At 41.4% G+C, this 17,074-nt stretch overlaps 1 protein-coding gene across 8 annotated transcripts in view; it reads left to right on the top strand.

The window, feature by feature from the left end:
- Positions 1 to 17,074, top strand: part of kiaa0586 (KIAA0586 ortholog) — a 131,089-nt gene that overhangs the window by 39,021 nt on the left and 74,994 nt on the right. For 7 of the 8 annotated variants that reach the window (XM_017699846.2, XM_017699848.2, XM_017699847.2 and 4 more), the window contains exons 10-12: positions 7,447 to 7,675; positions 10,196 to 10,309; positions 11,470 to 11,681. In XM_017699846.2, the coding sequence (XP_017555335.1) occupies positions 7,447 to 7,675; positions 10,196 to 10,309; positions 11,470 to 11,681 (555 nt within the window). The remainder of the gene's footprint in view (positions 1 to 7,446; positions 7,676 to 10,195; positions 10,310 to 11,469; positions 11,682 to 17,074) is intronic. The other variant, XM_017699852.2, reaches the window with a different exon arrangement.

Genomic DNA, 17,074 nt, shown 5'->3' with positions numbered 1-17,074 from the left:
GTAGATTATGATTATTCAGACAAAAGGGTCCAAACTTGGGTCCAGACTGGCACTGCACCATTTTATGTTCTGGCAGTAGGATTTTTCTCCTTTATTTATTCAGTATGACAGTATTACATTGTTACATACCCGTCGACCAAACATTTTTTTCTCTTGCAACAAGATAGCATGAAAAAAGGCTGGTAGTGAATTCAGCTCAAGCCGGGGGGTCTCACGGTGTGTAGTCCCTATCATAGTGCGAGTGAAGTCTTAAGGGATTGTAAGTAGAGTGATTGGGCAATGAGCCTCATAACTGTAGGTATTGCAGTCAGCAGCACTCTTCTCTCCTCCAGGCCCAACACCTGTCCTGTCCAGCAAAATTGCTTTTAAATTACATTTGTAGGATTCTTCCCCAGATTCCCCTCTCTATCATTGAGAGAGAAGGAACGAATATCCATTCTGGATATCCAATTTCTGCCTGCCCTGAGCTACAGGCCCTTTTTTCTGCCTGTCCTCCTCTGTGAGCAGGGTACTGTTTCCCTTTTCTCCTCTAGTACTCTTCTTTAGCACTGGCATTCTTTAAACCAGGTGAAATTCCTGGATTATTGTGTGCATCACATTACGCTACATCAGGATTTGTCATACTGCATCATTTAACACTTCCTGTTGAGATCTCCTGTCAGACTTGCTATTTGCAATATCATTTTGAAGTATGACCAAAGAAAACCAGCACGTCCAGACATGCAGTGTAATGATCATCAGTGCTGAAATGATGAGGAGGTGGGAATAGCATGGCAGGACTCCCTGCAAAAATAAAGATGAATGAGAGTGAGGGATCTTTAGTCACTCATGATGAGCCGTTTCTAGTGTGGCTCCAGGCATCAGGTGGTCAGCTCCAGCAGTGGGTGCCCAGGACACATCTGTCATGGTTGGGCTCTTCCAAAACTGTCTGCACTGGTGTATGTGTGAGATGGCATTTAGATGAGAGAGAGAGGGTCACCCAGCAGCTGTGCGGTCACTGGCCGATTTGATGGATAGCGGCTTCTCCTGCCTAATGTAAACCACAAACAACAGCCATGCAGCCTAGACCACAGTGACAGACGCATCCTTCTACTTCTCACCAAAGCACTGCTGTTGCGCCAATGGGATTTGGTAAACAAGTGATTTAATACTGTTAAATAAATGTGGATTTGTTTCTGGTGGATGTTTTAAGGCAAACATCCTACAGACAACTTTTGCCTAGTCTTTGAGTACCCCTGCACTAGAAATTGGTACTATGATGATAATGCTATTGCTGTTACAATGCGTTTCAAAATATGAGTGTTGTCAGTACTTTTAGAACACTGAGCAACTGTATATATCAGAAACAACAGATGTAGAGCCTGTAAACCCTATAAAGTGAGCCTGTAAGCAAAAACAATATACTCTCACGATCATAGCCTCTAATTGTTGTTGTTCATACAGCTTTTGCATCCTGCTTTTGTTTGTTTGCTGCTCATTAATTCATAAGTCTCCTGCATGCACTATCCAATTCAATGTGTTAAAGGTATTACTTTAAAAAACGTTTAAGAGCCATATTTATATAAGAGGGGATCATAGCAACATACATCAACATTGAGCTACTGATGGTTCGAAGGGTCAACTCAAACTAGGAAAATGTGTTAATGGCATTAAAAAAATGAAGTGTCATTAATAAATTGTCAATTGAATGTGTTACCTTTTGAGAGACTTACTCTTATTAAAAACAAAATATTGTGATGTGTATCGTGAAAATGTCACACATCATGATATATTTTTTCCATATTGTCCACCGGTGTGTCCCAATCCTGATCCTGGATTACCCACGCACTGCACATTTTAGCATTTTTCCTGCTCTACCACACCCATATTAATAAACTCATAAAGGACTTGTGAATTAGCTGAGTTGACTCGGATGTGTACAGAATAGGGAAAATGTAAAAGTATTAAGAGCCAGGATTGGTGAACATGAGTCTATTGCATAGGTCTTTTTCACTGTTATCCAACTGACCCCCTGTCTCTGTGCTTAGCATCATCATGTTTTACTACTGTGGCTGAACCTCCAGCACTTGCACAACAGGCTCTACGAAACTGCCAGTGTCATGGAATTTTATAAAAGGCATCAGTTTTATGTCTCTCGCCCTGAATAATGATCGGGCCTTAGTGAAACAGTATGCCGTCCTTTTTCCAATTTAAGTGAGCAGACAGAGGCCCCGCTGTTTTTTTGTTACTGCTGTCTCCCTCTCTCTGTGTGTGGCACCGGGTACATCAATGAGTACCTGCACTGACATTTACTCGCCACCTTATGAATGGAATCTGAACTGGCAGCATCTGTGCACACACAGCTTTTGAATCTCTCTCTCTCTCTCTCTCTCTCTCTCTCTCTCTCTCTCTCTCTCTCTCTCTCTCTCTCTCTCTCTCTCTCTCTCTCTCTCTCTCTCTCTCTGTCTCTCTGTCTGCCATGGTAACCAAAGCCTTTTTTGCATTTCAGTGCAGGGTACCCGGCCCTTCTTCCTTTTCCAGCATTCCTCTTTCATTTCACTTCCTTTCACAGAGAGTCAGTCTCTCCTCTCTGCTCCACATACCCACTGACAGACAAAAGGAGGCGGAGAAAGCGTTAAACGGGAGATTTTTTCCCTTCTTTTTTATTTTTTTAAAATCTGTGCCCTATTTTTGACTTGAGCTTTGGAATGGTGTTGTTCCTTCTGTAAAAGGAAGGGATGCTAAATCTCAGGGAATTCAATCTGCCATGTCCTTGCGTGTCCTCTTGAGGTTGTATGTGTGCACTCTTGAGTTGAATGTTAGGTGGAATCCTGATTCTTATCTTGAGGAATGACTGAAAATGTGTGGCACACTGATAACGCTGAGTGTTCTGTTGAGAAGGGACTGAAAATCAATAGCAAACTGTGAAATGAGGATATTCCAGCTCATAACTATTAAGTATAATCAGGCCAGTCTCTTCTATTGATTGCCCGCTTGTGCTCACAATGAAAGCAGTTCAACTAGGGCTGCTTTGAAAATCCGCCATCTCTTTGCTTCGCTATAAAAAGGACACCTGTCCTGCTTTTTAATGACCCTGAACCTGTCTCGCCAGCATGTGCCTAGAAGCTCGTTAATGGCAGCCTGTCCACAAGAGATGAGCTCAGAAATACCAGCAGATTTCTCCTGAGTGGAGGAGACATTAGCATAGCATGACCTCTACAGGGGCATTCTGCTCACCCTGCCTGCCTGTATCTACACCCTAATCAATTTGAGTGAGATCAAAAAGCCTGGCATCTCCTCCGTCGCTCTCCCTCTTCAAATGGATTAGCTCCTTTTTGTGGCATCTTAAAGCTGATTGAAGGCAGCGTGCTGTGTGGAATACATTAGGGCACCCACCGCGCCACACACCACCTCTTGGGGCTTCATGTTTATTTATCAGCCAAGCCTCCCTAAAAGGCAAAAAGCAACCGCTTCCTCTCGGCGCTTCCTGTCAGTGGAGGGAACCTGAGGACAGAATGGCTTCTCTGATGAGACGATTGTCTAATGTGTGAGCCTGTAGTGCTCTCTGTCTGCTTAGCTGCAGATCAAACGCAACATGTACTCGGGTTAATGCAGCGTTTTTAACATCACACACTTAACCTTGAGAGAATTCCAGCGTTTTTGTCTATAATTCATACCTTATACATGCAAACAATTAAGAAGATTGCATGTGATGATATCAGGCCCTGTTGAGTGCCAGTGGGAAAGCACATATATGTCCCTCAGAGGTGAATCTCGGGTATGCTCGATTATGCTGTTCTGTCATTACACTTACTCCACAGCCAGGTTTGACCACTGGAGAAAAAGAAAAGCATTATATTGCTCTATACAAGCTCTGGTTATTCTGTACATGTAATGCACAAATGAGATTGAGACCCTTATTAGTCCCACAAAGGGGGACATTTCACCTATGCATTTAACCCATCCGTGAAGTGAAACACCACATATACACTAGTGAGCACACACACACCAGGGGGCAGTGAGCACACTTGCCTGGAGCGATGGACAGCCCTATCCGCAGCACCCGGCGAGTAGTTGGGGGTTAGGTGCCTTGCTCAAGGACACCTCAGTCATGTACTGTCGGCTCAGGGGATCGAAATGGCGACCTTCTGGGTCACAGGGCCGGTTCCCTAACCTCCAGCCCATGACTGCCCCTAAGTGATGTGATGTGTATTTATGTTTTGTCTAATGTTTGCAAGAATTCATCTGAAAGAAATTTGATACACTCCTGAAGGGCTTTGATGGTTCTACTCGTACCTGTATCACAAAGGACGGGATTATTCTCTGTGCTCTCCACCGCATTCTCTGTCCACCTTCAGCCTTTCTGCTTGATTTGAACTGAGATTGTTCTGACTGCTCTTTGAGTGCAGAATGAATGTGTAGCTCTGTATGAGTAGAGTAGAGTGGCATGAATAGACCTGTGTGTATGGGAGAGTGTCAATGAGTGAATGTGTATTCACAGAGCTTAGTTAACGGAATGGTTCTGCAAAAAAAAAAATCTAATTCGCATAGTTTCCCTAGGGATGCAGCAATTAGGGAAGGACCGTTATAGGAACTGTGGGCAGACGCCGGTATCCAATATTTTTCATGTACATATCTGTCAACGCCAATAGAAACATTTAGAAAATACAGAAATTAAGAATATAACTGGATACGATATCTGGATAAGCATTACAGAAAATGTAACACTTATTTGTATAAAGTTACATATGTAGTAGGCAGCAGTCGGCAGAGAGTCTGGTGCTTTTTACTGCAAAGCACGCCCAGTAGCTGCCTACCATTTCATGAAGGTTGACTTGAGTGCAAATATCTTACTCTGAAAAGCTTTTTTTTTTGTCATAGTCTGCAGTGCAGGTAGCTGTTTGCTATTGTTGAGTTTTGCTGGAAAAACAGCTTTATTTCCTGTTCGAATTATGAAAATTGCTGCATGGAAGCATAAATACAGTAAAATGGAAAAAAAATGCAGATATTTTAGCATATTTGCCCAGATGTTGCCCATACTTTCTTCTCTTCCAGGGTGCAATAAATACATCTAAAATATAACTTTAAAACATCATTCATATGTAAACATCTCCCTGAAGCAAATACATTTTTAGGCAATTATCTGCCAATATTCATTTTGTTATTACATAGCATTGTATCAAAATGAATCGCAGCATATTGTATTGTATCGTAAGACTATCATGTTAGCATTAGTCACTAGCTTGTGTTAGTTTGGGATTAACACATTGTTATGGTTAGAGAATTAGCCTAATCTGTTTCAAATATATTAACCTACTAATCTAAGACACATTTGCAGCCACTCCTTATATTTGCTGCAACGAAGAATGTATCACATTGAACACCTCACATCTAATAATACATTTTGGGATTTGCTACATCTCCCACTTACTGCTAAGACATATTTGGTGCCTGTAGCCTAGTTGTGCACTGGAGCTACAAGGCAGATGTAGCTAACAGTCAGTGGATGCTTTATCGTCATTTACATCAAATAGCATTGTGCCAATTGCAATCTAAGTAATCTGAGTTATGTCAAATTATGTTGATTTGATGTCACATTAAATAAACATGTTTATGTGGTTTCTGACTCTGTATAAAATACTGTTATCTGTAGAAATGCACAAAAGAGTGCTTAACAGCTTAATGGCAAGTACATGATTTAGGCATGCAGTTTATATAATGCCAATTGGTATTATATAATGTTCCTTTACTTCTTATCTACAGTAGCCTCCTGCAAACCTAAAAGGTTAGGGTACAAAGGTAATGTAATTTTTAGTGAAACTGTTCAGTTAAAACAGTGTTGGTTTGGGAAATGTGCTGACAGGGTGAGTGGCATGTCATTGTGCTTGGCTGTAGCTGTAGGTTGAGCCCTGCAGGCTGGATGCTGTCTCTCAGCTTTGACCTTTAGCACTAGGTAAAAAGCTCTGGGGGATTAATTCAGGTTAACCTCCTAGCTCTCTTCTTTTTCTTTTCATTATTTCATTCTTTCTCTCTCTCTCTTTCTTTCTGTGCCCCTCTTCCTCTCTTTTATCCTGTTTTCACTCCTCTTTATTTTTCTTGCCTATTACCTATATTTATGCTTGTTCCATACTTATTCTCAAATTCATATTTGCCCCAATTCCATCTCAAGCAATCCTTAAGTCTAGACAACCTGGCATGTCATGACGCTGGCCATGTTTCTCTGCTAGCTCCATTTAAACAGTATTCCCTCTCTCTAAATAAGCCACTAAGAGCACTTTATTTTTCTCATATGTTCATTCTCACATGACTGACTTCCTATGTTTATATTGCTGAGGAAGGACGTGGGCATGGTAGGCCGTCAAACTGTGGAGGTGTAGCCTGATCCAAACGTGTTAGACAAACAGCCTGCGAGGATCAACAAAGGGACATCAACCGATATTACGTCTAATGGATTTGGCCGTCGTAGCATTGAGTGTCCTGAGTGTAACAGATAGCTATTTCGTAGTGTCTGTGGTACAGCAATAGCTGCTCTTGCCCTGTGAGTGACAGGTTTGGAAATCATTTCTAAATGGCCTCTTTTTCTGTCTTCCTGTCAGAGTCAAAATTGCCGCCTGCCTAAAAAGTGTCTTTGTATCGTTTCAAATCGGTTAGCATGATGTCGGCAAACGGGAAGCGTCTCCATGTGATTAATTGCCCGGATGGTAGACAAGCGCAACAGTGTTGGAGACATGGAGTTTCACCGTAATGTTAGATGAATTGGCAACCTTACACTATGAAAACAGTGCAGACTGAAGGCCCCTGGCTAGAACCTGTTGAACCCCCTCGCTTAGGGCCTCCGGGCCCTCTCATTACAGCGCATCGCCGTGCCAGGATAAATACATATTTCATCTTCAATATTAGCTGATTTCAGTTTTAAGCCTAATACCGCTCATGCGAAATGTAGTGTAAACACTGAGCTATTCAGACAGACAAAGGAGAGTGCACGCAGAGGGCAGCTCCAGCACTGGTGTCCCAGCACTGTTTGAGGGTGTAGATTGAACATCCTTATTGCTAGATGGCCCCAGTGTCCTTTAGCTGACCTTCATATTCATAACGGCAACTCCCCTTCCCTGATTCCCATCTACTGTGAACTCTGCAATTGATTTTTTGCTGCTTGAGTGCTTTCTAAGGTGCAATTGATTTGATATGAAGACTCCCCAGTCCCCATCCACCCCCAGCGTCAGCCATGGTAATGAATAGCTTCACCATTCCATGTGTATCCTCACACCTCATAATTTAGCTTTTGAGACACGTAGATAACATAAAAAGTCAAGAAAGGAGCTCCTGCAAGTCTGGTGGTTATGTAACCGTGTTTTGTCTCTGTGCTTGTAGTCTGAAGATACTACCAAAACCAACAGCATTGCACAAGGCCTGTTTTACAAATGTACTGCAGGCTGAAATGACTCAACTTAATCTTTCTTTTTTCAGAGAAACCCAACCAGAAGCATTCATCTTCTCCACTGGAAGGGGTGTGCCAGGGGAGCAAGTTGATGCTTTGACCAAGCCCCCTGGCAAGCAGGACATCCAAGCAGGCCTGAAGGACGTGACCTCTTTGACCCATGAACCTCTCGAAGGCTCCAGCTCAGCTGTACAGCAGGCTAATACCATGCTGCAGGATCTGAGCAAAATCAAGGATGAGATGAGGAGCTTGCTCCAGGTGAACATGTCTAATGCACTCAAAAAAGTGCAGTATGTGAAACTTGAAATGGCAGAGTTAGTTTGTTTTTTCTATGCTGTTCAAATGTTATTGTGGAATGACGTGATTATGTAGTGATTATGTACTTTTACAGTTGTGTTATATTCTGAATCAGGAGCTTTAAGTCTGCACTGTTTTTTTTTTGTCATATTGATTGAAAGCTCCAGCAGAATTTCTCTACTTATTTCACCCAGGTCTGAGAAATAATTAATAGAAACTTAAACCATGCTTTTATTGCCTGTGATATCTGAAGCTTCTATACTTTTTGGCCATTTTTTGGTTATTTTTCTTTGTTTGACCCCCAGGTGACATTTGTCTCTGTATAAAAATTAGATGTATAACGATAATGGTCACAAACGAATATGATGCCCTTACTCTCAAGCTGTTAATGACATCACAAATTGTCATTTTAGAGATCAGCCATTGTTGGTCAGGCTGGATCATTCAGCGCAGTCCGTTCCAATATCTGGTTAGTCGCACACACTAGGAGGGAAAGGCACTGTCCTTCCCATTAGCACCTTCAATGCCATGTTGATTTCTCTCCTCACATTGATCAGCAGGTTCCTTGTCTCCTAAAGTAGGCCAATGTCATTTCCAGTATTGTGCTTCAGGAAGTGCTAATCTAATTGGAGCAGGGCGCTGATGAAATCAAGCTGAGACTCCGACCCCACGCCTTGCATCTCGGTGACCAGACAGCAATTTTCCAATTGTTTCTTTTCTCTCTCTCCCTTGCTAATAAATTACAGTGCTTCGTTCTACCGAATGTGCTGCTGCCTGTTTCCATCTATTACAGTCACCCCACCCTCTCCCTCACTGAGCCATTGAGTTTCCAGACACGCCTCGGCTGCGGCTGAAAAATTCCATCAGCCAAGAATAATGTAACACAAAGCAAATGACACATTAGCATATAATTGAGGATGCAGGATTTGAATGCTCTTTGGCCACTGACAGAGAAGCCCAGGAGTATGTGTGTGTCTGTCTGTGTCGCTCTTGGAGCTGAGAGAGCCTAGTCACTCTGCGCTCTCAGCACCTGGTCTGCTTTAATGGAATGTCACTCACACATACTCTCTGCACAGTGAGGAGCCTGCTCCAGCTCACGACAGATGTGTGTCCCTCACTGACCTGACCATTCCAGATGCCACATGCCACGTGATGAGGAATAAATCAGGGATTAAAGGATCGATGGGCTACAGATTGCGATCGGCAGATTTCTGTTATACATTTGTGATTGGAGATGCTCCTTCCATCTGCCTGATGAATGGAAGCTGATCTGTGGTGCAAAATATTTGAGCCAAGTTGTGTTAGCCTGTTAGTCTGCTTAATGTGTTTGGTGGCAATGGTCGCTACCATAACCTGTTTAATTTACAGTATTTGGTATGATCGTTCATTTACATTTTTATTTGAAAATAATTTAAGACCTTTGTGTGTTGTCAAAAGTTGCACCACAGCCCATTACTCTGAGTTAACTGTATGGGTCATTATCTAAAGCATTAGTGATACAATTTAATACACTTTTTGTGTTTGTACCTTGATAGTTAAAGAAATGGTTTACTAAAAATCTAATTCATGCAATCTTTTCTTTACCCCAGATATAATTATTTTCCTTCTTTAGTTTTGCACTGGAGCCACATGGCTAATGTAATCGAAGTTTCTGTCTGTACTTTACCAGAGTATGAATAGAAGGTTCTGGTTGCAGATTAATAACCATACCATGCTGCACCACACAACATAAAAACAAGAAAAGACTTTTACTTTTACGGCCATTACTTTTTGGCTACTTCAGTCTTGTAGCTCCAGTGCAAAATTAAAGATGCAATATTTGGACAGAAATTGTTTCTTGGCTGACCAGCTACATTTATGGTAAGGGAAGGGCATAATTATGTAAATTTAATTTTTTTTATTAGCCAATCGTTCTATATCTAGATAGATCGATATTGGGTGATTTATTTTTTTTTACATGAAAAAAATCAGAAATCAAGTCAACCTCTCAGCATGTTCATCTGTACAGTCTATCTATCCAGAAACATTGATACATGAGAATAGATGGACCTGTTAAGGACACTTGATGCTCCATACTGTACTGTACTGTGCTGTGTGTTGTGAATACACAAACATGAAGACACATATATTAATGCTTTTGTATTGTTGCTGTCAAAATAACCAAGTATCTTCAAAATAGTACATTTACAGGAGAAGGCAGACGCATTCTTTATTTTTAATACAAGTTGATGTAGTGTAAAAGTGCTTTATTGAAAGCAATTTTGAGCATTTCTATTGGTCTGTTCATCATGAAATTTTCACACAAAGTAAAAGACAGCTACCCTGCTGAAATGAAGTAGAAAAGCAAAAACTGTAAAAACAAAGATGTTTTTCTTTGGACAGTGACGATGTTATTTCAGTCAAATCCAGTTTTTCTGTTGGTTAGTAATAGCAGCTCACTTTGTCAGTCATCTGGCTCTGTGTGCTCACTTTCTCTCTCAGACTGCTGATGCGTTTCCTCTGAAGAGTGCCGAGGCAAGCCATAGCAGCAGGAGCAGCCGCCCTGCACCCCCCACCTTGCCCTCTCCTCCTCCTCCCATACCCCCTGTCTCCATGGTACGTTCCCATAGCAACCCCAGCCTCTGCAGTACCCACGTTACGAGCCTTTTTACTCCATGCTGTCTGCACACGCTGTCCACAACAATCTTACAGGCACAATGGCACCTTTTGTATCCTGCAGTTTCAGCGGCTGCTGTTACACAGAGACTTTACAGATAAATCAGCACCGTTATCTCTCTCTTACACCTGGGCGAGAGAGAACCAATGCACAATGCCTTTAAAAATACATATCCATGCTGTGTCACACCTCTCCAAACACAGCAAACAGCCATTTGCAGCTTTCCTTTTGTTAAACATGTTTTTATATATATATTTTTCTTCAGGGGTCTATAATTGCTTCTATGGCTTGAGAGGCTTTACTACAATTGTGCCATTTGTAGCTTTTCAAAGAATAACACACATTCTGAATTATGTGAATTGGCGTATTACACGTTTCAACAAAATTGTCCATTTAGTCACAGATTTAACTGATGTTCAGCAAATTTGCTTATCCTACCTTACTCTCATGTAATATGGCTAATTTTAAAGCTTTTGAAAGCACAGCCTGTGGAGTTACATGGAGGTCTAGCCTCAAAAAATTGCTGGCGAGTACCCGCAGTCACTGAGGGTTTCATAGGAGAGGCTGAGGGTGGAGAGAGCCGTGTCAAGGTGAGGAGGGTGTGCTCGTCTCAGTAATGGATTTATGGAGCTCCGATAGATTTATATTCAGGGGAGGATGAGAGCTAGAGACAGCCAAGGTCCCGCTGCTCAACACACACTCATGCTCGCTGAGAAGGAACGTGACAGGCTTGCTATTGGGGGAGAAATGCAGGGAATAAGGCAGCCCTGACATAAGGGTAACATGGGACTCAGATTGCATTTATTCTAGTGTTTAAGTTGCATTCCAGTTCTTTTTTGGTGACAGCTAGTCAAGCCTGACTCAATAAAACAATTAAGGACCTTTTTCTACATTTTTCCCAATCTCTTTTTTTTCTGCTTAAACATCACTTCCCTTAATTACTCCATTTGTAGTTCTTATCACAGCTGCAGTCTCTGTCCATTATTTGCAAACATATCAAACATATTAAAAGCAGTTCTTTCACAAAGACTGTGCATTTCTTTTTCATTAAATTACTGGCTTATGACTTATACTCTCTTGCTCACTGTTTCTCTTCTAGGGCGATGCTGTCACTTCTAAGGCTACACCGCCATCCTGTCCCAGCATGGTGCAGAAGAGCCAGCCGCCAACCTCCCTGTTTGAAGATGCGGGGCGAGTCCTGAGGCAAGTCAGACACAGCCGAAAGGTTCTGGAGGAGAACCTGCAGGCCGTTGTGAGGGCCAAGGATGGAGAGGTGCTTCATACACAACTAGAGGCACTATTCAACAACAGGTATAATATCCAACAGTTCTCTATAGCCTTAATATGAAATGATGAGCAGTTGCAACTGACTGTACAGTTTCAAAAGTGTTCAGCCAGGGGATTTAAGATGGTATTGAAAGAATGTCAACCCGGTGCTCAAGCTTTATTCTCTACATCTCAACAATGAACAATCAATGTTCTTGACATTAGCTAAGGAACTTTACAGTTTTGCTGAATTTGTTTTCCACTTCTGAAACTTCTGGCTGCGCAGATGCGCTCAGGCATCAAACCTGAGTATCTGATGTTGATTGACAGCTGGCCTCAGAGCACACTTGAGGCAGGAAAGGGCTAAGCCAAACGGAACCATCAGCATGATTGGCAGCTGTCAGTGGAGCTCTTTATCCAGCTCAGCTCAAGCCCGCATTCTCTCACTCTGTAGACTTCACCTGTAAAGGCAAGGTCTTGTGCGTACCTTCTGAGGTCACCTGACATATTAAGGGTATTTTATGATTTCAATACAGTATCAAACCATTAGAAAAAAAATTAACCATTCACTTGGGTAACCATTCAAGGTGTATTCAATATTTAAATCATTATTTGGGTATATGTTATGTTTCATCGCTAGAAGTCAGTGAAAATGTAGAGGTTACTAAGCAGGGATGCAGGAAGTGGGAGTGCTGAGGGTGCTGCAGCGGTCGCAATTTCAGGACTACAACTGTTAAAAACAATAATAATAGTAATAATAATACAGAGACCCAAACTTGTTAATAATTTGAGCATAGCAAAAACTCATGCATGCTTGTTTTAGAGTGGAGTTTGAATTTTCTGCTATGTGTGTATGTATTTTTCTAAATCTGCATTAGCTATGCACTGTTTAAGTTAATGCTGGTTTTTCACTTTGGGGGCACGCCGCTAAAACACATGCAAGTTAAGGATCAAAAAGAGAAAGTGTAGGCTATACAGAGACAGAGGCCAATTCTAAACCCCCAAATACTCTAATACTGTTTGTAAACTTTTAAAAAAATCATCTAATGTAATAACTTATCAACTGTTTCTTCTACTCAGTGTAAGTTCCGGCATTAAATGAGCCACATATCGATTGGTCGCCACTTAGTTTACATAAACTTTCAGAATTACAGAGCAGAGAGGATGTGCATCAGCGATCTGACGTATCAGTTATATGTATATATTATCATCTCACCTTATTATAGTGTAATATGACACATTCTGCTTAATGTAAGGTATCAAAAAATTAAAACAAAAAAAAGGCAAATAAATTTGGATGGCGTCATCATCCATGTCACAAATATATGGCTTAAACTTTCAGTACCCCTAACTTAAAACACCTTCCCGCATCCCTGCTAACAATTCATTGAACAATTCAGTGCTTGTATTGTAAATATGTTATACATTGCCACTCCAAAAGACACGTGCGTGAACATGAGAGTGTTGCCAGGGATGGGACTGAGAAAGAAGAGATAGTGCTGCTATATCACTAACTAGGCTAGCCTGTGTACTGAAGGACAGCTGTGATTTTTAAGTTATTTAAAAAAAAAACATGGAGATAAAGAATTTAGTGTTGACAGCGATGATATAGAAATGTAACACTGTATCCTGATCATGCCCTTCAGCCTCTTTTGCTGGAAATCTTATTTGCTGTCTTTTGTGGAAACAGTTGTTGTTGATCACTACTAGGTCTAGGTCCATCCCATGACAGTTATATGGGGGTGCGGTGAGTGAGGTTTATGCGCACACCCACACGCCAATGACCAGGCTTGCTCAGAAAACTGTGGAATTGCTATTTTATTACTGAAAATCAGACTGAGTTTTGACCTCATAATCGAAAATCATGTCAAGCTTGAAAATATGTGTATCGTTGTAGTTCTTATACATTGAATTCATTATTTTTCTTCTTGTTATGAAACTGAAAAGGGAGGGACTAAAGGGCTATCATCAGTCCTAGCTTTAGAAAATGTTACTTGCTGTTCTGCAAAACATATAGAATTATAGCTTTCGTGCCAGCGTGGGCTTTTCAGGTGATTGCAGACTCACAATTCAAGTGCCCTTCCATTTGTCCATCAGCTAGAAATAATCTTTGACTGGCAGAGAAAACATACAATTTATACTGTGAGTCAGCTCCAGGCCAAAATGCAGAGTGAATATGAATTATACTAAAAGAAGCAGCTTCGCCAAATTTCACCACATCGTGAATTCAGACTGAAGCTCGGCCGCAGTGTGCTCACCATGTGTCCGGCCGTGTCTCTGATAGATTATCTCACTGTGAACTCCATAGAGGTTTTGTTTGTTTGTGGCTTTTAGCAAACTGCAGTTGGAGTGAGGTGGAGTGACGGGGGATGAGAGAGCCACTGCCTCAGTAGCTCTGTGGGAGCGGCGCAGAGGCTTTTATAGCAGGAGGTCAGACTCAATCTGAGCACTCAGCCTGCTCTCAATGTGACATTAGGCCGGCTCCCCCAGGCGTGCTGCCGCTAATGGTTTGTGATGCGGCGAGAGGCGGATTCAGTGTGAGCTGCTGGAGGAGAGCCGGAGCAGCCGGCGGAGTGCTAAAGCAGCAGTTTAAAAACTGAAATGGAGAAGGCTGCCCCAGGACTGCTGTCTGCTGCTGATGATACTGAGGAGGGGAGAGAGGGGAGGGGTGGTAATGGTACCCACTGGCTCTCCTGTGGCTGAGAGCTCTATCAGTGTGTAAGCATGGGAAGATCACAGTGAACACACATTCTGCAGCAGTGAATTTTGCCTTTATTAGGTGCCACTTTTGTCGGGTAACAGTGTGGTTTCATATCTTTTTTGTGTTTTTGTTCTTCACTCTCCTTTTACTACATAACCCAGCATGCATTACCCAAATGTCACACACCATATAACAGAAATCCCTCACGAGAATAAAGAAATCCACTGATGTGAAACTGTTATAGAGCCTAATAAAGAGAGACATGATTTTTGGCTTCCAAGCCCTTATGTTAGCTGTCTGGCTTCCTTCTGCATTAGCCTGCTAGTGTAGGAAAAAATTACATTTCAAACATCCCTCAAAGCAGTTTTTAAGACTCACTTGCTACTTCAAGATACAAGGTTTCTTGTGGTTAAACCTCTGTCTAACATCTCATTCCACATACCAGTATATGTGAGTTGGCGTGCTTTCAACAGCTGTAGAAATGGAAAAAATTACATTTTTTGTTTTGGCCTGAGTGTCCATTTAACATATTAAAGATGAACCATGTCAGACCAATATGTGGATTATATATTCATCAAAAAACTCTTAGTCAGTGGTGGACATTTCAATTGCTGTATTTTGGCAACTGAAAATGCAGAGCCTGTAGCCAGAGTGGCGACTTGCCTGTTTTGTGTGTCTTTCCCTTTTAAGAAACCTGTTTGATTGAGAACTAATCAAATCAGACAAATCACATTTCTAGGAATTTGTTAGGTGTAACCACTGTGATATTTGATGGTGTTGTAATGACGCTGGTTGACCCCCTTGCCAAGCTTGTCCACCTGACATCATCGATGCTGTTCTGTTGACTGGAATTTGCAAGTGTCACTGTGTGAAACAAGGTCTTAAATATATAATAGTGTTAAATAAACTGATGTTACACCAAGAGGCTATCACTTCAGTAGCTAAACGGTATTTAATTAAATATAAGAGCAGGTGACAGCAGAGCGGACCAGCTCAGCAGATGAACCACCGACGGCAATATTCTTATTAATGTTTTTAATAAATATTTCCTGTTTCAAAGCAACGCTTGTTTTTGGTACTGATGATACTAAAACATACTTGTTCATTGTGTTTATAATGAAGATATTTCTATAATACTGGCCACACATTCTTAGTTTTAGCCATAAGATTCTTTGGCTTGGTGGCCTTAGTAGCCATTTTTTTTGGTCTTCCCCTGCCCTTAGATATAGCTGTTGCACACATTTACTTCATACATATAGTCATGAATGCTTAGAGAAAATGATGCTTCGTATAAAGAAAATGTGTGCAAAGGACTTTTTAATTGTTGTGTTTTCTCCATTTCTTTATTTTTATTAGCCTTTATTTACTTGTGAATTTGTTTTCATCAAAATAAACCCTTCAATATGTTAATTTGCTATAAACTTATAAAGAAAATGTAAAAAACATTTCTGAAAAACTAGGTGTACCAGATGTCTGTCAGGCAATCTGTGTACCTTAGTAGAATGCTGAATGATGCAAGATGAACTGAGGGATCTTTTAGCCATTTGGTGTGCTTAGAGCAGACTTTATTTGGAACTTTTGGGCCTCACCATGGCTAAACATCTGTGGGGTCTTCTTTTTGGCTTGGTGGCTCTCCTCTGACACCTCTCAAACCCAGCCTGGTATCCAAACCCTCTGTTAAAAATGTCAGCCCCAATGATAATTGTCTCCAAAATGGCAAGCACAATCAGCTCTGCTCCTAACGTGCAAGCATGAAAACACAAACATGCTGATTGATGCGGCTGCCGCTCCCTGCTGTAATGGCTTTGATCTTTTACTCTGCTGAAAGGTCGCACGGATGGAGAAGCCAGACACTGCTTGCACGTACTCACTCTCCTCCTTGCGGGTTCCGCCCTGCCATCTTCCACGCTGTAGAGGAAGCATTTCTCGTCACGCCTTATGTGCCTGGCTTGATGGATTCATTCATTTGGCTTTCTGACATTGCAAAACGAGGCTGAAGTAGGATTTTATCCCTGCCATCCATTTCACTGAATTATTAATGAAGCCATTTGCAAACCTGAAAGTTCCCAACCTTTACTTCATCATGTTTCATGGCTAAAAAGTTGTAGCCCACCTTTCTCTGGAATAAAAATTAGCACTATCCAACTTTGAATTACTTTGTAATTATATCTACCGTCTGTGTTGAAAATCACATGGAGCATGGTGCATAATTCAACAGATGGGCGAGACCACCTTTTCGGTTTACTTCTTGGCTATGGTTTGGTGACTCTTCTTGAGCTTTGCTGTTCTTACTGCTTGCCATTCTGATATATTTCTTTGCTGTCTCTGATCTTTTTCTGTTCTCCATGTTATTTAGTTCTTGCATTTGGTGACATTTAATGGCATGTGTTTCTCTTGGGAAGATGGAAGTAGGAAGGCAGAGGACACCTGGTATAACTTGACGATTAAAGAACCCTCTGATTATTCCATTAGCTGTTTCCCACTTGTGTTAACTCTCCCTTGAGTTGTTGCTTTATTCTTGTGGTAATTACAGTTATTAACCAGGCCAGGATCTGCTGTTGACTTCCCAACTGATGTCCCATCTTCTGCTGAGCACCAGAAGTTTATCACTCTTTTTAATCGCTTCATCAAAGTCTTTCATTTGAAAAACTTTTTCTTTCTGATTTACACGTCTTCTACAGCTGAATCTCTTTATTGAGTGATCGAGGCTTGTTTCATAATTTGAAGTTGGTCAAGA

This window comes from Pygocentrus nattereri, chromosome 10 (assembly GCF_015220715.1).
Source record: "Pygocentrus nattereri isolate fPygNat1 chromosome 10, fPygNat1.pri, whole genome shotgun sequence".
Lineage (NCBI taxonomy): Eukaryota > Metazoa > Chordata > Actinopteri > Characiformes > Serrasalmidae > Pygocentrus > Pygocentrus nattereri.
Note: the sequence above shows the minus strand (reverse complement) of the source record. Positions and strands in the feature narration are given on the sequence as shown.